The sequence below is a fragment of the Patiria miniata genome, unplaced genomic scaffold (assembly GCF_015706575.1).
Source record: "Patiria miniata isolate m_02_andy unplaced genomic scaffold, ASM1570657v1 HiC_scaffold_14, whole genome shotgun sequence".
NCBI classification, from domain to species: Eukaryota; Metazoa; Echinodermata; class Asteroidea; order Valvatida; family Asterinidae; genus Patiria; species Patiria miniata.
Genome location: NW_024037052.1, coordinates 2,112,733 through 2,136,111, shown reverse-complemented (window position 1 = coordinate 2,136,111; position 23,379 = coordinate 2,112,733). Strand labels below are relative to the sequence as shown.

At 39.4% G+C, this 23,379-nt stretch overlaps 1 protein-coding gene and 1 long non-coding RNA gene across 2 annotated transcripts; both read left to right on the top strand.

The window, feature by feature from the left end:
• Window positions 1-204: 204 nt before the first annotated feature.
• LOC119722199 (ornithine decarboxylase 1-like) lies at window positions 205-10,720 on the top strand. The gene is made up of 9 exons (XM_038192246.1): window positions 205-490; window positions 2,848-2,944; window positions 3,326-3,402; window positions 4,139-4,311; window positions 5,268-5,402; window positions 7,707-7,872; window positions 9,353-9,527; window positions 9,645-9,723; window positions 10,717-10,720. Exons 1-9 carry the CDS (start codon window positions 383-385, stop codon window positions 10,718-10,720), a joined length of 1,014 nt encoding a protein of 337 aa, XP_038048174.1. The 5' UTR covers window positions 205-382.
• A 3-nt stretch (window positions 10,721-10,723) lies between these two features.
• LOC119721871 lies at window positions 10,724-17,714 on the top strand. Its single transcript, XR_005270328.1, has 4 exons — window positions 10,724-10,826; window positions 14,374-14,500; window positions 15,723-15,810; window positions 17,526-17,714. It is a non-coding gene; the product is annotated as an uncharacterized LOC119721871 (long non-coding RNA).
• The last annotated feature ends 5,665 nt before the right edge of the window (window positions 17,715-23,379 follow it).

Here is a 23,379-nt window from a genome sequence, read left to right as displayed (position 1 = left end):
TGCTCGGTTTGGGTCATGTTCCCTGTATCCAATAACAGTACTGAATGATACGGGGTTTGTTTGTGCAAAGGCTCTTAGGATACAGGGAACATGATCCAAACCGAGCAGACTTCGGTCTCACTTAGGCAAGTCAAACAAGATAACATCTCATCTGATGACCTTGTGGATTTGTTCAGTCTTTTTTTGAGGAGGGTAACCCACGGGACGCTGATCCACAATTTGTAACAGGTGGGTAATGAGTTGAATCTGGGCCGGTAACCGGAGTTCATAGGCGAGTGAATGTTACCACCTGCCCGACATTTATCTTTTAGTTTACCTATTTTTTTTTTTTTTTTTAGTCTCCTCTCGAAACATCTCACCGTGAGGTATTAGCCTGTGAGTCATGGAACGTTACGAAACGCCTGATCTACGAGTAACTCTTTATGAAAATGGAACTTCGATTCGAGACATTGCTAACGAGAAGGTTAAAGACAATGAACCAAAAAGAGAGGTAAGAAATGAGAGCAGAATACAGTGGCGTAGCAAGGTCAGTTGAAAAGGGCACTTGCACCTCCATGCTGAAGTGTAGACACATTTTTATTCTACAAACATAATAACACACTCCAACTCCAAAGCGAGCAGTGACTGGGAAGTGTTGAAAACAAAAGAGTTAAAAGTCCAAAATCTACTACTTTAGAGCGACGACTATACGCCGGCAGCTAGGCAGCTAGCCAGTATAGAGGGTCAGGGATTGGTTTTTAGACTTTATTTGAGTGGTAGAAGGTTGATTGCGAGCAAGTTGAACGTGACCACAGCTTTGCAACCAGCTACCCGGTGGTTACACGAGTTGCGGGGTATTCTGAAACGACGTTTCGAGCTCAAGTCCACGCAGTTTGAAACACACGCACACACGGCGGAAGCTCACTCACACGACGTTTAAGCTCACACACACGACGTTTCAAACTCACGACGTTTGCCTGTCCCTTTTAATAATTCCAATAATTCTGAGTTCAGGCCAATAAAAAAAAGGAATTTTTAACCAGAATTAATTTCTTGGGCTGATATTTGGACTTAATATCCCTTACCTAAAATACTTCAATTTGCGACACATCAACACACCTTGGAAATTACTAGTTTTTTTAAAGTAAAATCCATATATCCATTTTGTGATAACCTTGTATTCACCTATAGAAATTGCTCTGTGCAGACTTATACAGTCTTTTGTTCCCTATTGTGCAAATGTCTCCAGAGGGTACCGTGTAACAGATCACGACGTTTGAAACTCACACACAGTACACACACGACGTTTAAGCTCACACACACGACGTCAAACTCACGCACACGACATTTGCCCGTCCGTTTTAGAACACCATAATTCTGAGTAGGCCAATAAAATAAATAGGCCCAAAGGTGCCTACGCCGGACAAATCACGATTTGCATGCCCTCCAATTCTCCGTTATTATTGGAGTATTGTGAGGGCCATGAACTTGAGGGTTTGTACAACAGAAGGGTGGAAGCCAGAGGACTGCGAGCTTGTATTTCTGTTAAATTCGGATGAAATTAGCCTCTAACATTGGTACATTTTGCAAAAATGGTTGGAGCGTAGGCGTCATTTTAGGGTTGATTATCTTGAGATGGAGTTGTCTCCCAAAAGTGATATTTGTTCAACCCTAAAAAACGAACAGAAAATGAAAGATGATGAAATAAGCTTAAATTTGATGTATATTTCAAACACCTTGGAGAGTTGTAAGTATTCCTAAGTGCGCATAACTATCATTAATGTTTATAGAAGTTTATTTACTGGTCTGTTTATTTACTGGTCTTTTTATTTAAAATAAAATGACGTACCGGTAACGATTTAATAAAATCGACTCCGATTGGTCGCGGAAATCAGAAAAGCAGATTGAACGTTTTGTTGAAGTTCACTTTTCTACTTTTTTCTGGGTTTTTTTGGCTACCAGAAAAGCAGATTGAACATTTTGCTAAAATGCATATTTCTACTTGTCTGCTTTTCTGCTACAAGAAAAGCATGTTAAGCTTTTAGCCCTTCCCTGGCGGTTCAAAATGGGACATCTGCTTTTCTGCTACCAGATTGAACGTTTTGTCACGATGGTTCAATTTAGCGGCCATCTGCTTTTCTGCTACAGAAACTGAGCAGATTGAACGTTCCCGAACGCAACTATGCCAATGTAGTACCCACCAAAAATGGACAGTTCTAAATATCACAATGTTATCATTGTTCACAGATTTTCCATTTGGTTTGAAAATGGAAACTGGGCCAGTTAGCAACTTAGTGAATTTGAAGCTCATCAATACTAAGGTTTGGGAAGACTACTTGATGATATCTGGAGACAACGTAAATGCGCACAATTTTCGGGTCTAATTGTAGCCATTTTGGATCGTTACTATGTCCTCATGATTATTAAGTCACTTATATGTTTAAGAAAATGTTATTTAAGTAAGGTTTTTAATTAGAATCACCAAAATAAGGCTTTTCAAAAAATTAAAAGTAAAGAATATACCCTAATATGGTAATTAATATAGGCCTACTGCAGGGATTAAAAATGTATGCAAATTAGGTATAGTTAGGGTCAAAATTAAGGGTGGCATCCACCTACATTGTCTTCTCCACCCTTTGACTGATTGATCTGACATGGTTGCTTGCTATTACCACAAAATGCCGTCCAAGATGTAATATTCCACTTTGGCTGGTCCACTATAAGCCACGAAAAGACTAGAGTTTGTTTAGCGACAGATGAAGAAACCCCTTCTAGGCCTATTTAGATCAAGATTGTGTTATCGGTAGTTGGCACCGATTTTACTACAGTATAAGACATGCTATTTGAAACGTCTTGTTTTTTTTAAAGGATGTAGATGATCCATTCTACCTCTACGACCTCGGCGATGTAGTGACCAAAGACAAGTTGTGGGCGAAGTTATTGCCAAACGTCGAAGTATTCTTTGGTAAGTGGACTTTAAATACGCACCTATGTGCTTCCTATGCTACATGTTCGCTCTTCTCCCTCCCTCGTTTGTTCAAATTAGGTGCATAGGATCATTTGCTCTCAGTGTTTTCTTTTTCGTTTAAAGTAACAAAATTGCTCGAAATATTTACAAGGGTGTATGAAACTAATTTGTTGATGTTTTAGCTTAGCTGTACTAGACATCTCGTAACTGAGTTCCGTTACTTTATTTCCTTGTCAAGTTTTCACTGTGAGCAAGGCTTTCTCATTAAATTGGTAAGTGTAGGCCTACATTCGGGGATAATTACCAAAGTTCCTACGTGCCTTTAATTCCAGTCCTGTTTTTTTGTTCCTTTAATTGCTGTTGTATGCATTTTTCCAGCCGTGAAAAGCAACCCGGATCCAGTGATCATTCGTCTCTTGATTGGACTTGGTAAATCGTTTGATTGTGCTAGCAAGGTACGCATCTTTGATTTTTTGGGGGGTCAAAAGTAATTATCTTAACTTCGAGCGTACAGATATGTATCATGGGGTGAAAATAACGTGTTGACAACAACCTTGATAGTATAAAGATGTACTTAGAAAGTTCGTGATTTCCATCAGATTTATTTTAATGGTTGGCCATGATATTCGAAATGTTCAAGAATGATAAGTAGAAATGTTCCAAAAGATCTAATTTCATCATACGGGCACTCAAACTCGCTGATCATCTCTTCACCACATCTAATATGTAAAACTTACAATCGTCAAAGACCAAACGGTCAAAACCGCTTAATTCGAATCTGCAGAATACAATGTTGCCCAAGAATATGATTGAGCTTCGAATTCAAGGTCATCTGCCCAAGTAACAACATCAGTTTATCGGGATTTACTCGCTTTTAACGATGGGTATACTTATAGAGGTTTTCAAGCCGACAAGATTTATCGCCTTGCGTTTGAGTTTGCAAGTGGTATTAGTCATTATGCGTAACGGCCATCTTACAGGGCATCTGTTGTTAGTTATTTTCGTTCAGTAACTTTGAATGCACAAACAGTTATCTCATGCATATCCCAACAAGACAAAGACATTGCCTTCTAAGATGGCTGCTTTCCATACTGTTTATTTGTTGAAAAGTTTACTAATCTCATTACTATAGGTTAACCGGTTAGGCCTATACTATACAGTAATGTATTTTGTTTTAACTGTTCCTTGAAGAAAGAGATCAAAATGGTTCTAGATCTAGGAGCAAGCGCTGATCGCATTATCTTCGCTCATCCCTACAAACAAGAATCACATCTTCGTTTTGCGAAAGAGAAAGGAGTACGACTCATGACATTTGACACGGCGGAAGAACTGCAGAAAGTCAAACGGGTTCACCCTAAAGCGCAGTAAGTATTGACTAAGTATTGTAACCCATAAATGACATTTGGATTCATCATAATTGCAAAGTATTCACACAACATCGTATGGAATAGAATCAACTACGCTTTACATAGGCCTACCAACGTACAAAGTGAGTCGTAATAAAAGCCCAAAAATTTTATTTCATATTTAAAAAATATGTAGCACCAAAACAAAATTATGACTGGAAAGCCAATTTCATAAGCTACTTTAAAATAACAAAATTACTGAAATTGTTCAATCTGTTCAAAGAACAACACCATTTAAACCCAATGACTCTAAAATCTCTTTCGTCCATAAATGCGATGTCAAGAATCGTCGTCACAGAGTCTTCAAACATCACCAGCGATAAAACCTCCTTTTAAAATTTAGAAATATTCAGCAAAGCCATTTTGAAGGCCCGTCTTAAAAAAACAAGTGGATTTTATAAATCATATTGTTTGCCTAAGCAGGGTTGTTAATCAAGATATTGTGTACTACTGTTATTGACAGTTGTTGAAACAAGTATTCTGTGTCATTTTTGTTGTTGTTCCAAACAGTAAGAATACACAATAAATTGCTCTTTTTTTTTGCTGGACGAAAGAGGTTTTAGGGTCATTGCGTTTAACTCTTGATATTCTTTGAACGGATTGAGCAATTTCAGTATTTTTTCATCTAAAAGTAGCGTATGAAATTGGCTTTCCAGTCATTATTATTTCTGGTGCTACATATTTTTTTAAATATGAAATATAATTTTGGGAGTTTGGGTTCCGCTTTTTTTTGACTCACCCTGTATTATAATTATTGTGTTCATTTATTTACGCGGAAGCAGATAAAAGTTGATTCAGACGAATGCACCAAAGCCCTTTCAAGAGTCGGCTTTGAGGTAAAAACAAAACCCTGGTTATTCTGATGTTTTTTTTGGATGCATTTTTCCGATACTATTTTTTCTCTTTGTACATAGGCTCGTGCTTCGTATACGTTATGACGACAGCACGGCTACATTTAATTATGGAGCAAAATTTGGTTGTCGCGGGGAAGAAGTACGCCCCCTCCTGGAGATTGCCAAGAAACTAGGACTAGATGTTGTTGGTATCAGGTGAAACTATTTTACATGTAAATTATCAGAAATTTGCTGAATATTTCAGAAGGAGGCAACAAGAAAGAAAAAAAGGCCAGGATGTCCTCTATCAAATGATATTAATTTTAATACGTTATTGTCATGGATGGATGAGACAACCATGAAATCAGCATTGTGACAAGTTAGTGCACATTGGAAAAGTGATGATATAGGGACAATGATTAGGTACTTCATTAAAGGAATGAAATGAGAGAATCTTTCTGATCACTAATAATACACGTAATCACTGGTAATACACAGCTCACATCGCCGCCTCTGACCGCACGTCTTACCAGTCCTTGGTCTTGATGCTGATTCACCTTACCCACTATCCCGGTACTTAACTCCTGAAAAAGGCACAAGGGGTGAGATCTGGTGATCTTGGGACCATTTAACTCAGTGGGAAAAAAAGAAATCACTCTGTCACCATAAGCTGTATACAGTTTCCATAAAGAAACACTAACCAGTTAACCTGAGATATTTCACGTTTTAGTTTACACCGAGAAACCAAAAGAAGAGAGCGAAAAACAATCCTGGTACAACCAGAGAACAACTTGGTCCGTTGGTTAATTGCCGGTTCCGAAAATCGCCAATTCTAGATGATTTACTTATTAAAAGCAGTTACATGCTGTCCCCGGATTTTCCCAAACATCAGTCGGCTTAAGCGAGCCACATTAAGGACAAAGTTCCGATTAGGAATTTAGTTGGACGCGAAGCAATGTTTTGCAGGTACATGTACCGGTATAAATTGTTGAAGTTATTCCGAGTTAAATCTATCGCATTTCTTTTTCAACAGGGCATGATTTAGGCATGCCATAGCCTGGCCAAGCTATATGTAATTTGGTATATAACAAGAAATAATTTACGATTTAATAATAATTTAGTAATAAATTGCTCTCAAATGAAACACCAAATGAAAATAGCACATAGAACAAGTTTTTTTTTCACGGGCGCCGCTAAAGGAGGGTCTGGAGGTGTCACCCCCCCCCCATCCCTTCGTCGTTTTTGTTGGCAAAACCACCACGTGTCCTTTCCGCAAATGTGCCGCAAAGAAGAGTGCTTCCTTTTGTCCGAAATTGTCCATGGTCCTCTTGAAAAATGCTTGATTTTTCATAGTAAAGCTACCACTTTTAAAAGTCTATCATCTTTTGTTTATCTATTTATTTATTATTTATTTCAAAATCTTTATACAGGATACAAAAATATCAGCTCAAAGGCTGTTTTACATTATGGTCCTGTGATAAGAAATAAAAACATTAAAAATAGTGAGAAAAAAAAAGCAATTAAAATGATAAAATAGCAAAATGAACAATTAAGATCATAACAATAAAAGTGATTAACTATTAAGATGGAAAAGATGTACATTAAAAGAAAATAGTTTCTTCAACCCCATTCCTCCACCCTTTAGGTTTATAAAACCGTTATTGATTCATTGTTGACCTAAGCAGGTCAACATCTGCAGCTGTCAAGTTGCCTGCGCAATATTTATCAGCCTTACGAATATTAATGAGGTTCCTATATCCATTACGGTGTGCAGTAAACAATTGCATAAAAGCCTCCTTCACGAGTTGTTAACAAATATCACCCTTTTGCCGACTTCCATTGGTCGATACCGAGACCCACGCCATGTCACGCCGAGTGACGCTAATGAATATGCTAATATGCCCTTCATCATTGTGTGCCGGGCCGAAATTGGTCAGCCGTAGCGCCTACGGCGCTTTGCTGAGCAATGCACATGGGTTGGGTCGGCAAATAATTTTTTGATCGTCTTCGAAATTTTCCTTAGATATGGTTCAAAGCTTATAACCCTTGTAAGCCACCGACTTACAGACATTCCTAAAATTTGGATCCCAGGTGAGCTTATCATCAACTTCGACCCCTAAATACCTTACTCTGTCAACCTGTTCAAGCTGAGTGTCCGTAAAAGATATATTCAATTTGTCAACATTGTTAACGCGACTAGATTTCAAAAGCATAACGAGAGACATTATTAATACCAACCCAAATCAAAATATATAGGAATTTGTCCCTTGAGATGCTACCAATATGCCAAATATCAGCCCTTGGCTCATGGACTATAAACGCATCAATTAAAATAGTTAAAAGACACTAACACATGTATTCGGTGCACATTACCAGTAAAGCAATATGTAGGCCTATAAACATGAGCATGCCAATGATTTTTAAAAAAATTAGTCAGGCCGTCTTTCACAGAAGAAGGGTTTTTCAATTGTTTTCTCACCACTTTTTTCTTATCAATATTCATGTTTCTTCCTTCTACAGTTTCCATGTGGGTAGTGAGGCTTCTAACCCTCAGATTTTCAGCGATGCAATTCGTTTCACTCGGCCGTTGTTTGATATTGGCACATCTCTCGGATTTAACATGAAGCTGCTAGACCTGGGTGGTGGGTTTCCCGGAAGATTGTACCCAAAGGCAACCTTCGATAAGGTAAGGAATGAAATGTTTGCTTTCAGAAATGTGACATTCGATTTATCAAGTTTTCCTGCAAAAGAGAGGCACGTTTTCCTTACTCAAAGTTTCCTACACAAAAGGTTTCCTTTGGGCAAAATATATGAGTTGCGAACGTTTCGATGAAGTTGTCTCCTTACATGCACAGTTATACAAGTTTCACGATAAGGTTCCATTGTAGAATACTCGTAGACCAACTTCACTATTAAAAACATTAACTTCTTCAGCATGGCACCTAGTCTATGTAATAGACCATGGCTATAGCCATGGTCTATATTACATTTGAGCAAATTCGCTTATTAATTATGCAAGGCAACCGCATCTTGACCGCTAGATTTTGCCCAATCAACGGGCGCTTTCTGTATCGGGTCTTCGGTCATTCACCCGTTGTCGCGTCATTATGTTACGCGATACGCGCCCGGCTGCTGTTATATTACAAATCACTGCATTCGAATTGACCAATCACACGTTTAGTCCTGATTTGGGAATGAAATGACGGCACGATTTAGTAAAGTCGACTCCGCTTGGCTGAGGCACGAGATCGCTTAAATCTGCATGCTTTGACATATCAGACGTTATACAGAAGACTTGGCTCCGTGGATAACGGGTGATACTCAGAATACATGGCACCCCGGTTCATTGGTAAAAAGGTTAAAAAAAAAAAAACTACAGGAAAAAGGAAAGTGTCGCATGCATGATAACCAACTCAGATGGTCCTCCATCGAGAAAGTGAGACAACCCAGCCTCCTCATGACATTGCACAAGATTCTCAGAAACGAATTGGCCATCAACACAGATGACTACTGCAAACCAAAGCCGGGAAATTATCGGGAAATTTGAGATGATTGGAGTGAGACGGACCCTAGAACGTTCACCATATGTTTTCAGTACAGATTTGAGAAACTAGTCATTGTTTGATACTGGTTTTTATTAGTATTGGTATAAAAGATTCATTCATGCATGCACACATTTCCTTTCAAGGGAATGTTTTTCTGTGTGTGTAAGTCCCACTTTGTAGGAAAATTTCACCCGTAACTTTTAAGGTTGGAATATATCATGTAGTATGTGAAGTATCGTGACCTCGTGGTCTGGAGCATTGAATTCGTGGTCTGCGGGCAATTCGGCAGGTTGTGGGTTCGAGTCCAGCCTGGGGTCATGGTGCGTGTGCTCTTGGGCAAGGCACTTTGTCACTCATTGCTTCTCTCCACCCAGGAGTAAATGGGTACATGTGAGGGCAGAGATGGTAATTGTGATCGATTCTAGCTTCCTTGTGCCTAATAGGCAGCATCCAGCTGTATACTCCCCAGGGAGCTGAGATGGTATTTAGAATGTTTAATTGGCCCACTGATCAGGGGTAATAATAATGTAGAGCGCTCTGATCATAGTTAAAAGCGTTATATATAAAAACCCGTCATTTTTGTTATTATTAAGTAACTTGATTTCGTTGTTGTGTTGCCAGTTTGCAGACGTCATCACCCGGGCACTAGACGAACATTTCCCCGCCAGCAGTGGCGTGCGAATTATTGCCGAACCGGGAACATTTTACACTCGTTCAGCAGGATACCTAGTGGCGAATGTCATTGCCAAACGTGTGAACAAAGTTGACATCAATGAACGGCGTGAAAGAGTATCAGGTAAGCTGGCCTCGAGGCCATTAGTACACATTGTACTATTTTTGAGAAGCTATTGTTTAGCCGTCGTATTGTCTATCATTCTGTAAGTTGTTTCCGTGTTAACTTCTGTTATTCTAGTCCTCCATACCCCCAAACGTTATTTCTCAATAACCCACACGTCGCACCAATTTTACAACATGGTTTTGGCCACCGACAGGTATTGCAGTTGCTGACCCTTTTATTTATTTATTTATTTATTCTTCCTTCTTTTTTCTTCTTCTTCATTAAAATAATATGTACATTTATACGATTATATGCTAAATAATAATAGTCAACTATGGATCCAATTTTTTTTAAAAAGATATTGTGGATACATACACAACGACAATCTTTACAAATAACTTCGACGCCCCTAATGCACTTTTCTGTGACTTTTCTGTTTCTTTTCTGTGCCATCATATAAAATCAATTAAGTTGTGATTTGTATGTTGATCCTGCACGCCTGCGGAGTGAAAAATCAGAGATAAAAACTCTTTGCGAGAAAATACTCTGGAAAACCCCGCTAGACGAACAAGACTAATAGTAGTATGGTTTCCACTAATTTCTCTAAACAGTACTTTTCCCATATTGAGAGTTGCGACATTGCATGACTTTATGGTCATAGTGCCCGATTTTAACATCTAATCTATTAATTGGATATTATAATAATAATGATCATTAACTATAAACTTGAAAGAAGTCGAGCCTGCCGGTGCGCAGATGGTCCATGCTGACTAAGCATCGCCTTATATACTCCCCTTTTTTACTCCAATCTTCATCCGCGTATGGCGGAGTTACATTTACACTTATTGAGAACTATACATTTCGTTCTAATTCGCCCCGCTCAACCAAACGAAATACCATTTTCTGTACACCACTTTTGCTGTATCGCGTAGAAAGAAAGCACATAGTGATTATGTTACTCAGACGTGAAAACGGTAAGGATACCTGAAACAGCTAAAAACTCCCTTATATAACAACAATGCTTTTGAACGCTTGGAAAAGAAACACTTGGCATTCTTCGGAGCTGCTATATATATATATATATATTTTTATTTACCTATCACCGTATTACATCTGCCAACTAAATATCATTCATATTCATCATTCATCTACGGGTTTGGAAAGCTGGCTAAAAGATTCCTAAAATATTGCTTTGTTTTTATTTCAGATAGCGATGAACCGTTCATTTGGATTTACTACTTGAATGTTGGTATTTTCAATGGATTGAGTTGCAAAGTGTTCGACCCCGAGTATTTTGACCTTCCAGAACCCTTACACGTAATGTATAAACATTAGAAACGGGTTTGATGTGATTTATGGATGTGAATTTCGGCAATAGTTGTTCAAAACACCTTAGGCGCATGCCCCCTTCCAAATCACTATGACTACGTTCATTTTTAAAAGATGTAACACTGACATTTGCAATATCTGTCAATCTTTTCAAGCCTCACGAATATTAATAAGGGTCCTATCCATTATGGTGTGCAGTAAAAAAAAAAATTGAGAGTGACGTTAATGAATTTTGCTCATACCCCCCGCCCTGCAAACAGGACGCTGGGACACGCTGATGAGCTTCACAGAATCTTGTGAAGGAAGTGGCCTAGGACCTATGTATAAAGCATCTGGCTGCAGATGTTCAAGACCGCAGTTAGACAATGTGAGCAAATGCTATCCGAAAACTTCCCATAGAAATGCACACGTTTCATACCGGATGTAATTTCTGTTTCATTGCGGGCCATGTGGACATCATTTTGAGTGTAGCATAATGCAATCCGACCGTTCGCGATTCGAATCGGAGCCTGAGCAAGTGACGGGGATTGTAAATTTACATCAAAGATAAACTTTACAGAATTTCCTACATTATTACGCTTTTCAACGAAAAAAAAAATCTCTAAACTGGAATAAAAGAGTGATGAAAGTTCGTCTTAACGGCCGTCGGTTTCAAACCTTGCAGAGTCATGACCGTGATGACGCGCAGGTTACAGGTCACGCAAATTCCAACTAATCAGAGCGTGCATGCAGGGCGGGGGGTACGAGCGAACTTATGAATTTGCTAATCTACAATACGTTATTGTGTGGCTTGGCCGAAATCGGTCAACTGTAGCGCCTAAGGCGCTCTACTGAACAATGCATGTGGGTTGGGTTGGCAGAAATCATCGTCGAAATTTGCCATGGAGATGGTTCTATGTGTAACACTAGCGTTTGCAACAACAGATTTAGCTGAAATTCGGTATATACTTGGTTGATATAAGGGGCCATTCAGAATTTTCAATGTTTTAAAATTTCGATCTTTTTTCCCAAATTGTGGGTGGGTGGGTCAAGCTAAAAAATTGAAAATCGAAATTCACTTTCCATGGAAAAATATTAAAACAAAAGAAAAGAAAGATATATCTTTTGACTTGCCTGAACTACGCGCAAGCGTTCCGATATCGCGATGCGTGTTTATTTTCCAACTTCGTCCCCTGCATGTACTGTACATGTACGTCATGTACGTGTAGATAGACTTGGACTTGGACGCCGGGCGTTTGTAGCGGTTAGGCCGTGCAGAGGCAGCAGGGTACCAGGTGTACTAGATCAGCTCTATAACGCGCCGCGGGCGTCTATTACCAATCGCTGTAAAAACTGGACTATTCAACCACTGGACTCCAAGGCTACGAGGACCGCAGCCTGTGATGTCTGCCCAAACCTGATGTTTTTCTTTCGCTTGCACACCTGCCCTGCAAACAGGGCGGGGGGATATTTTCTCAGCTACCTCACGTGACAGGCACAACCTCGTATGTCACATGTCATCCACCTCATCCAGAAAACGACAAAACCACGGTCATCTTTGTGGCTTCCAAAAACTGCAAAGAGGAAGACCGACAACTTCACGCCGTCACTGAACTAGACACACATGTACATGGGTATACATGTTCATGTTCAAGTATATGTATATGTACATGTACATGTTCAGTTTTTTATTAATCGAAATTAGGGGTGGGTGGGTGGGTCAAAATAATTTGGAAAAAAAGTCGAAATTTTAAAACACTGAAAATTCTGAATGGCCCCTAAGTGTTCAACAACTCGTGAAATAATAATTTTGAGAAATTCCTAGAAATTGACATAAATAGAGAGATTTGGGGAAGTTTCCCAACGATTTCTTCCAGACTTGAAGGTCAGCTATACCAGTAACTAGTATTGACGTTTCGGCATCGATGACGGCGATTTTTTGACATGAAGTTTATAATTTCTTCTTCCGTTATAATTTAACATTTCAATCATACTGTGCATGTTTTCTGAGAAACACAACGTTCAAAAGGCCATGTTTTTTGTGGTGCATGAATTTCACTGCTCTGCTATAGCGTCTAAGTACGTAATCGGATTAGCTTTGCTTAACAACGGCAGACGCTTTGCCTTAGCAACCACATGACTGCTAGGCACCAGTGTTCCGTAGGCCCTTTTCCGTCTTAGTCACCGGCACCGAATTCAGCGTACAAAGCACTGTACAAATCAAACCAGGCCAAACTGGTAATAATAATAATAATGACAGGTTCTTATATAGCACTTTTAACTAAGATCAAAGCGCTTTACATTATTATTACCCCTAATCATTGGGCCAATCAAACATTCCATATACCATCTCAGCTCCCTGGGGAGTATACAGCTCGATGCTGCCTGTTAGGCTCAAGGAAGCTAATTCAATCACAATAACCATCGCTGCCCTCATAGGTACCCATTTACTCCTGGGTGGAGAGAAGCAATGAGTGACAAAGTGCCTTGCTCAAGGGAACACGCACCATAACCCCGCCAGGACTCGAACCCACGACCTGCAGCTTTACCCACAGACCACGAATCAGTGCCCTTAACCACAAGGCCACAGCACTCCACTACATTAGTTATATGTCCTAGCTGTAAAAGCCTGTTGGCACCAAGGGCGTCAATCGATTCTCAAAAGTGAGGGAAAGTGGGTGGGGGGTACAAACGCGTATCCTGATGAGAAGTACTTCGAGGACGAAGCCTAAACGGCGTGGGGTTAGATGAGCCAAGGTGTTGGCCGTTATTTATTCACATCATAATTATAAGTAATATCGGCCCGAATTATTTTCATTTGCACGACGAAAATGGGCCAATGCTACCAAAACAGGCTCCAAAAGCAATAAAAACTTGCCTTAATTAAAGGAGAAAAATATTTAAGGTTGAAAATGATGTAAAATATTTGCTTTATCAAAATTTAGAAACTTCAAAACCTACAAATTCTGAAAAACACATTTTCGAAACCAGAAATGCATTTGTTGCCATGATTGAGGGGACACCTTTATTTCTGGCTGGTCTTAAACACTTCCAGCCTAGCCAGTGTTTTATCAACCGTTTAAGACCCGCCACTGACGGGCTTTCGACCAATAAGAATGGGTAAAATATCTTAGGTATTTATGAATAGCCTATAATGGGAAGACCACAACTTTTATTAATGTTCGTAGGGCCTACTTGCATTTAGTCCCAGCTTCGTTCCGAATTCGCCTAAGTCGCTGCTGCAACCATTTCTAATCCTTTGATGTTCTATCGAACAGAAAGACTCCAAAATGTTGTTTCGTATTCAGAGGGAATCAGAGGATTTTGTAGCAGAAAATGGACCGACAAAGTGATCAATATTTTCTCAAGGCAAGGGACCCAATGACGTTAAAGTTCGTTGCCGGAACGAAGCCCGTGGTTGAGAAATGGGGGGAGAGGCAAAAGTCAACAGCAATATAACAACAAGTTGGTGCAAGGAGTATTGGTCTCGCCGAAGTTGTTTTGACCTCTCAGATTTCATATGACTTTTTTTCATTGTTACGTAATCAAAACACAGGAACCACTTAGAAACCGTGATTTGAAGCCATCTACAATTTTTGGGCCGACTTGTGATTCTAATGACGTCATCATGGCTAACTGTATGTTGCCTGAGATGGACACTGGAGAGTTTGTCTTGTTCCATGGTGAGTATACGTCTTTCTTGGAAAAAAAATGGGAATTATGTTCTATATAAGTGTATAGTCATAGGCCTATTTATTCTTGTCTTGTACAGTGAACGGTTCGCCAAAGATGGCCAATCATTCTGATCACTCGTTGGATGTATCATGCATGCATTATGAGACATACGCACGTAATCTCTGCCATTAACGTACATTTTTTTATGACAAAATTAGTGATCCGCATAGGCGTAAACAATGCTTGCGACATCTTAAAGTTCAAGACATATATCACATTAATGTACTTGTTTGCGTCAGTGTTAAATGGCGCGCTCCAGTTCAGAAAGTTTTGAGCGAATATTCATATCTATAGTGACGTATCAGCTCATTACATGGCCTTCACTTTTTCTCATTCCTCACAACCACCAAATCGGGGGAGTCGGGTTGGCGTAACGGTTCTTTCCTCGCCTTCCACTGCTGTGACCCGGGTTCGAATCCCGCCCGGGCCAATATGTGGATTGGGTTTTCTGTCTCTACCTGATTCCGTGGGTTTTCCTCACAATATTCCTCTGGGCATTTCCTCCCACCAAGTCCAATGGGGCACACCTTAAAGGGGCTCACTAAACGCTCGAACTTACTTCAATACGCCAAACCATGTGATTATGAAACTCGAGCATGGGCGTCGCCAGGTTTTTTTTTCTTGAGGGGGGCAAACACTCACCAGAGCAAAGTGACCGGCCTTGGAAAAATCAAGAGTGTGCACATATTTCTCTTCGACGCTTTGTAAGAAAAAACGTCTACGTTATAAAATATACATTAAATTAACAATAATATGATTCGCCCCTCGTTTTCTTTTTTTCCCCTCTTTCTCCTTTCCCCTCCCTTTTCTCTTTTTGTACTTTTGGCTTTTCCAGCCCCGCCCCCTCACTGCGCCCTTGAACTCAAGGCATTCTTTACAAGTAAATTGTCAACCCAAGAATGTTTTACACAAAACAGTAACTATGATAACCTAGGTATGCAAAAGGAACGCATATTAACGTAAGTAATCAATCGACTACACCTGTAGGATGGGGCCAAATAAGAAACAGCTAGCTTACCAGTGTAGGCTACATAAATTCAAAACAGTAAATTCTGGTTAGTACCGTTTTGAATTTATTTCTAATACAGCTACATAATACTAGATGATAGATTACTAGTTTTGATCTGAAATATTTTGCCCAATTTTGTGTTATGTTTTTTCTGTCATCAGATATGGGAGGCTATACCGCTACGTGTGCATGCGATTTTAACGGTTTCAGCTTGCCGTCAACGTGGTACATTGCACCCAAAGAGATCCGGTAAACTATACAAATCGATCTTTTCATTCAAGGAAAGTACTTTAGACTAGAATTAATTTGTTACGGAGATACTGCATACAACCTTTGCATTTCTTATTCCATTCCCGGCATTTCTGCAACACTGAAAATGCAAGGTCAGACGCGGTTCTACGGAGGGGGGGGGGGGGGGCTATAGCCCCCAAACTTTTGTCTAGCGCCCTCGAAAAAAAATTCATATAAATAAATGGCAGTAGCAAATGTTAGAAGGTGACGTCACATGTTAATGGTCTCCCCCCTAAAAAAAACATAGTTGTAAAAAGGGTGCATTTGTACACTATTAGGTAATATAGTGTGCATGATTGTACGAATTTATCAGCGCTCCCCAATGAAAATATGGCACGAGCCCACCCCCCCCACCCCAACCCGCCTATTGATTTTCGGAGGCCTAAGTGTCCGGAGAAACAAAAAAATCATCACGCCTACCTGCACATATTGCTGGAGCCACCCTGCTAGCCCCCCCCCCCCTCCCTAAAATATAGGCTCTAGAACTGCGCCTGTGCATGGTACATTTTGTTCTTTTCCGTTAACAACGGGAACACGAGGTGTCGCTGTGATGACGTCTCGCACATAAGCTCTGTTCTCACCAAACAAATCCCGGCGAACGACACTATGCCCTCAGCGGCGTAGCCAGGGGGGGGGGGGGGGGGGGGGGGGACGTGTCCTCCATAAAAAAAAATCGTCGCCCCCCCCCCCATCGGCCCTTGGAAATTTGTTATATAAGTGACCACCAACGGGTTGAACCGAAATTGGGCGCCCCCACCCCCACTCTGTAACATTCATCCCCTTCCCCCCACACACACACACACATACTGTATTTGCCTGTAATCGGGGATCCCCTATTGTCCTATGTTTGTTTGTTCACCAACTTTTTAGGAGGACCTCCCATGTGTTTTGTACATGAATCCAAATTTGGGACCTCTCGGGAATTGGGGACCCTATTGTCCTCTATTGTTCAACGTCCCCTATTGAATGCAGAAACAAACTCACACACACCCACCAATGTTTACGTTAGGCTATACATACCTAGTGTGGACATACTTTTGATTTCGCGTAGTTAAGAAAAACCTGTGAAAAAAAATCATTTTACTCACATTGTGAAAACTCTTTCAACCCCAATTTTTTTCTAGGATTCCCTTTAGTGTTTCTCTTCATTTTGCCTCTTAATGCCCAAAAATGCCTCTTAACCTGTTTTCCAGAGAGGGGAAAACATTGTGTGGATGTGGGAAATTCCACACAACATTTCTTTGTTCTCGTGCTGCTACTGGCTGGTTTATGTGGACATCTTTTGTTCACACAGTGAATGCAATGTTTGTACATTGTGTAACAGCAGGCATTGTTATTAAGTCTTCGGTAGCGTTTATTGGTCCACTGATATGTTTGGAAACATTTATAACTACTCTGATGTTGCGATGTTGACGTTCTTGAGTTTGGCAACCCGTGGTTGGCAACTAAGTGCCATCCACGGGTTGGCAAGAAAAGTCTGTTTAGTGTGGGCGATAGAGAACGCACTTCAGCGTATAACTTAATGGTGCTTAAGTGCCAAGCAAAATCGGCGCTCTTAAAGCTGTCAAATGAATGTACACAATGTTTGATGTTTCAATCAAAAGTGAATAACGTTTGAATGAGGGAATAACAACTTTAGCATTAACATTATTTGCTCGATATCTTATTTGCAGACTCGTTCTGGAGAAGAATTTTCCAGCACATTAGACTTTTTGGTTTCGGCTTAAGCCAGAAGTCAGTTCCCGAGTGAAAGTCTGACGTTACAATAGGGTGTGCAACCATTTTCCAGCTTTTCGTCATGGTGGATGTTCATGGTCGGGGCAGTATATTGTTGATGTACCCCAACATGGCGCGGCCCCTATAACGTGGCCCAGTGATTTTTTGCCTGTAGCGCCTAGCTAGAGTAAAAGGTTAACTGAAATTTCACAGAAAGTGCAGTTTCGTCAAGTTCTAAGCACTCCCGTTGATAAATCACGAGTTTATCTACCTGTTAAAAAGTTAGAAGAAACATTTAGTTCGGCGTGATTTTCCGATTTATTTCGAATGTAACAGTAAGCCCATTGAAATGCCCCCCCCCCCCCCCAAATAAGAAAATAATTTTCTGACAAACATTTAGTATGGTATGTAAGTAGAGATAAAAAATGGTTATCAGAATTTATCAACTTTACAGAAATTCTTAAATGTTTATTTGAAATTTTCCGCCACGTTGGGGAACACTCAGACGATTTTGTGCCAAATTTCCGGACACCACCGGGTTTTTTTTTGATTTCGGATTAAATTTCATGACACCGAAATTGTTCACAAAGGTGACACAGCAAGCCTTATTAAGGATGTTTTCAACGCACTATTTTTTGCTATTGGTTTTTACTAGTTTTTGCGGTTAAATTCTTGTACTGAATTTTGTTGTATACAATTTTTTTTTCCGTCAATAAATTCTTTTTGATTTTTTTTCGGCAACTTAGAATTAATCTAATGTAGTATTAATTCAATTCCTTGCGACTTTTACTTCCCTTAAATAACTAAGATAAGTAAAGTTTGGTTAGTTGTTGGTAGACCTTGGCAATGCTACTGTTCAGAGCGATCATGCGAAAGTTGGGCGGCAGCGATGGGTCTCCTTTCTTGTATACTGTAGAAGACTTACTTGGCAGCAGGAGCGGGATATCGGTGGAGTTCCACTTTGCAATATTTTGGTGAAAAGTGTGGCAAGTAGGGCCTAGATGGTGTGCTGCTTGCAACTTCATTCTTGACAGTGTGGCGGGGCCAAATATTAATTGTAATTACCACGTTGTTTTCTGTGTTAAGTAAAGGAGAAGTTCCACCGGATGAATTTATCGTGGGAGTTTAGTTAGGCCTATGCCCTTCACTTGTTTTTAGTAGCGTGTCTCCCTGTTTCCAGTAGTCAGACCTCTTAGTCTTAGAAATGACACCCATGTGCCTTACGTTGATAAGGACCCATATGCGTTGCCCAATCTTGACCTCAGTCAAAACCAGACCAGCAGAGATGAGAGAACAATGTGCATGTGCCCATTACACTAGACGCCATGCTAATTAATTAGAGTGGTTTGTCGATTCTGTTCGGGTTCTACCACCATCAAGTAATTGATTTTTAGCCAGATTGTACTTAAAGATAAATCATTTTACACTGCTTTTTGGTCTTTTCCCGGTGATTTCTTAACATACTGTCTTTGCTATTAGTTTTAGTTTTTTTCGGTTAGAGTCTTGTTTCAGTTTTGCTGTAGGTTGTTTCAGTCAATAAAGTCTTTTTGATTCTGGTTTGGCATTTAAGAACGACTCTCATGTCTCTATTCATTCAATTCCCTGTGATTCTTCCCTTAAAAAAATCAGAGATTAGTAAAGTTTGGTTAGTTATCCCGATAGAGAGTTTCTTTTGGGCGTGTTCCCCCAGTTTCCAGAATACACAAGCATCACGGAAAAATTGTGGTTGTAGCAACCATTCTCAAGAGAATAAAGTGATCAAGGGCGTATCCAGAACAAAATTTGGGTGGGGGCCAGAAGTAATTTTCGTCCCTCAAAAAGTGGGTCAAAAAATTATGGCGTGGGGTGCGGGCCCGCTTTGGGCCCCGAATTTTGTTTTGATTCTAGATGCTCTGTGGTGCGATCTGAGGCAATTTCCGACCACAATTCCTGAACAATTTTTTTGAGGAAAAGATGGTGGTGAACGTTGTGCCTGCCTTTATTGCGACGTCACTTAAAAACAAAATTTGGGGTTTTTTTTGGGGGGGGGGGCACGGCCCCCATTGGCCGGATCCACCCTTGAAAATGATATTATTACATCACTTCTCGTGATGTTAACAATGACATTTTGTAATTGCGAAAAGTACCGTGATATTCCACATAATATATATTATTCATAAAGGTTGGACAAAAGGGGGTCCCAGATTGCAGGCAAATACACAATTGTGTGGGTGTTTGTGTGTGTGTGTGGGGGGGGGGGAATAATTGCATCTATTTTGATAAAGGTATAGCGCATCTGTGACGTATTCAGGATTGGGCGGGGGAGGGGGAGGGGCAACGATCCAAAAATTAATCCGGTCATCAGTTTGTACCATACACGTATCAGTGTTTATTGTGCAACAGATATTTAATCGTTATGGGTCATTCTATCAATTAATTTGGGGGCCAACTTTTTTCCTGTCCCTATTATTTTCATCTGACATCTATGATTTTATAATTCTGATGCACTTCTTAATGTAGTTGTCATCCAAGAGTGATTATGATTAGCAAACTACCTACCCAACAAATAAAATATCGTTTGAAGTCAATCCTAAGGATACTTACGTGACGGGTTACAAAGTAGGCCTACCAAGGTGACAGGGACAGGAAAAGTGTCACACTTGGACCAGACTGGAACCTTGAGTGCAGACAAACATGCAAAACAAAATCAGGCCAACTTTACTCGCTCTTCAGCTGACAGAGTTCTCAAAAACTTTCATGAGGCAAAGACAAGGTCCTCAGTATTTCACCGGCCAAGTTTGAAGTCTCAATTCATTTTTTTAAAGAAGACTTTACTTCAACATTTTGCACTTGAGAGTGAAGCCAAGTGATTTCAATTTGAAGCCTAAGACTAGACTGGTACATGTTTAACTTTTTGAAAAAAAATAACTCTTCAGTAGTCTGGTGGCATGATTTTGGAGAATGTGTAGAAATAGAGACCAGCACCAGTTGTTTCTTTTGACACAGTTGATGCAGTTCGTAAGGGGTGTTGGACTATTTGTTCCATGTGCCAGTCTATTTTCTTGTATTGCATGTTTTGACAATCTTAAATTTTGGGACTCTCATACACAGTATTGAGAGTCCCACATTTTCGGACTAACTATGAACCCTAACTTTATAATGAGTCATAGGATTTAAACGAAATTCTTTGCTGTACACGTACTTCAAAATAAGTTCATAAACATTTTTTTAAACACTAAGGAAAAAAACTTAGGTATAACATGAAATTCAACTTCACACTTAGCACTACTACATGTATTTCGTTGGATCTTGGACAAACACATACAGAATATCTTTAGAACGTGCATTCTATCCTGCTTGTTATATATACCTTTCAAGTTGTTGACCTCCTCCATCCCTCTGGGTTTTTTTTAGGGGGCGCTCTTCAAAACCGGCCATTATGCAAACTACGCATTATGTTAGGGGTTTGAGGCTTTGTTTTCGTATTCCTCGTTCATATCAGAACTCTCTATACCATTTGGGGCAATGGTTATACTCAAAACATATTATCCGTAATTTTAGTGCCCCCTGCCTCACCCGGTTCCGCCGCCTCTGACACTTTTTAGTAATACATTCTTTTATATAAAATTATCATAATTATCATAACTTCTAACCAGTAACTATAGGTAGGCCTGTACTGGAGTCCGGGTTAATACCGAGCGTGGGCATGTAGCGATAGCAAATGACTATATACTTGACAGAATCAAGACGCGCATGCGTATGGGTTTTGTTAGTTCTGTCAATCTTGTTTATTGAACAAGATTTGCAGTACAACAACCATTGACAAAAATGGGGAACCGTCGATATGATGGCTGGATAGCTCAGTTGGTAGAGCACCAGAGCAGCAATCCGGAGTTCCAAGGCCCAAACCCCGCTCCAATCAAATTCTTTATTCCACTTTCTTATAAATCGTGTGCATTGCAAGCGTAAAGCTAGTGCTCTACGGGAGAAAACTGTCGATGTTTGCGTTGAAAACACAAGGATGAACTACTCTACAAAATGACTCTAATTTTTTTTAGGCCTACTTTATGCATAACTATATTTTGTATGCAGTATTACCATATCTAATATCAATTAAATATTAGAACACAGTCTACAACAAGAGCACCTATATAGTCCGGTCAATTTAAGTTAAGACCTAGAACAAATTGAAATAGAAACCATTTAAGCGTCAAACAACTTCAAATAAATACACAAATATGTAAAACATCTAATTGTTTCTATGGAGTGGAAGGGTGTTTTTTCAAGCATTTTTTGATTTTAAAATTTGGGACATTTTATCCTCGAACTATCCGTCTGGTGACTTGCTTCGATTCACATGCCTATAAGGTAATGTTTAGGATTCATGACCACGTGCGAGTGAAGCAGACGACATTACGTCGGAAACTAAAAAAAAAAGTTGTCACGTGTGTCATATAATTTCTTTTTTCTTTTTACATAAATTTGTACACTGAGTTTTATATTAAGAACAGTATACCTTTGTAACTTGGTTCAAAATTTTACATTTGACGGGGATATGTCTGTTTCAAATCATAATTTTATACTGGGCACTATGGACAGAGTGGACGATTTTCGCCTAAAGTGCGCAAGTTTTTTAAGTCCACAGACGATATGATTATTTGCAAAAAGGGATGTCTAAAAATCATGTTTGATCATACACAGACTGAAAACGGTTGGTCAGTGCATGCATGAACCATTTTGAAAGTAAAGCGAAATATCTTTATTTCAAGATTATTGATTGAGCGCCTGAAAACGATTTGTTGGATTTGGTTTAAGAACATTCAGAAAGTACTGAACTCGGGTTGTGATGCTTACATTACATTTGTAAGCGCATGAAAATATGAAACAAAACATCTCAAAACACTTTCGTCACAATTAAAACAAAATTGTATATGAGGTTGATGAGAAACAGATGTAGTTCTGTACATTAGCTTTGCATGTACGTCATACATTTTTCATAAGTACATTTTGTAATTTAAACAGCTAAATTGTGAAGATCCTGATCGAGGTATATATGAAAATTGATTGAGACATTTACTTGTACTGACAAAAGTGAAATGCATTACTCCAGAAAAGCATACTTGAGTCCCAACGAAACGATTCTTTGGATGGAACAGACCTCGCGTTGTTATTATAGGTTTTCCCGGCTATTTTAACACTTGTATTACACAAATTCCCTATATCAATACTTAAATTTCGTCCCAAAACATCGCCAAGCTCAATTCTCAATTTGAATTTCAAAAAGCCACCACTAGATTTCATTTCAGGTTCAGTATAATTCAAATTGTTAGCATTCCGATTCGTCCAAAATCTTTGAAATTCGTCTCGTGAAGCAATCGGCGTTGAATTGAAAAAGCAAATTCGTTTTTTGTCATTCGTTTTCATGTTGTTGTCGTTACATTTCGTCCCTGGTGACTTAAATCGTATACGATTACAAAATGCGCCCAATCTTTAGACTTATTCGAAGAATTATGCGTATTAAAACAATGATAATTCAACATACATTTCCTTATATGTATAAATAAAAGTAGTTAGCTGTAAGGTATGAATTTTTATTTCTGTGTTTCACAATTAACATTAGAGTCAGGAATTGACATTTCACAATATGCACTTATGAAATGGACACTAAGCATTAAGTTCAAAGACCTTCTTAATGTTGGTCTTTGATAGACATCATACCTTATTTCTGTTGTTTTATTCATAAACATATATCAAAGAGCAACATTACGAAAGTGTTTGATCTTAATGCTTAATTTCAAGCAAAGAGCATATTGTGAAAGTTCAATTTCTGAT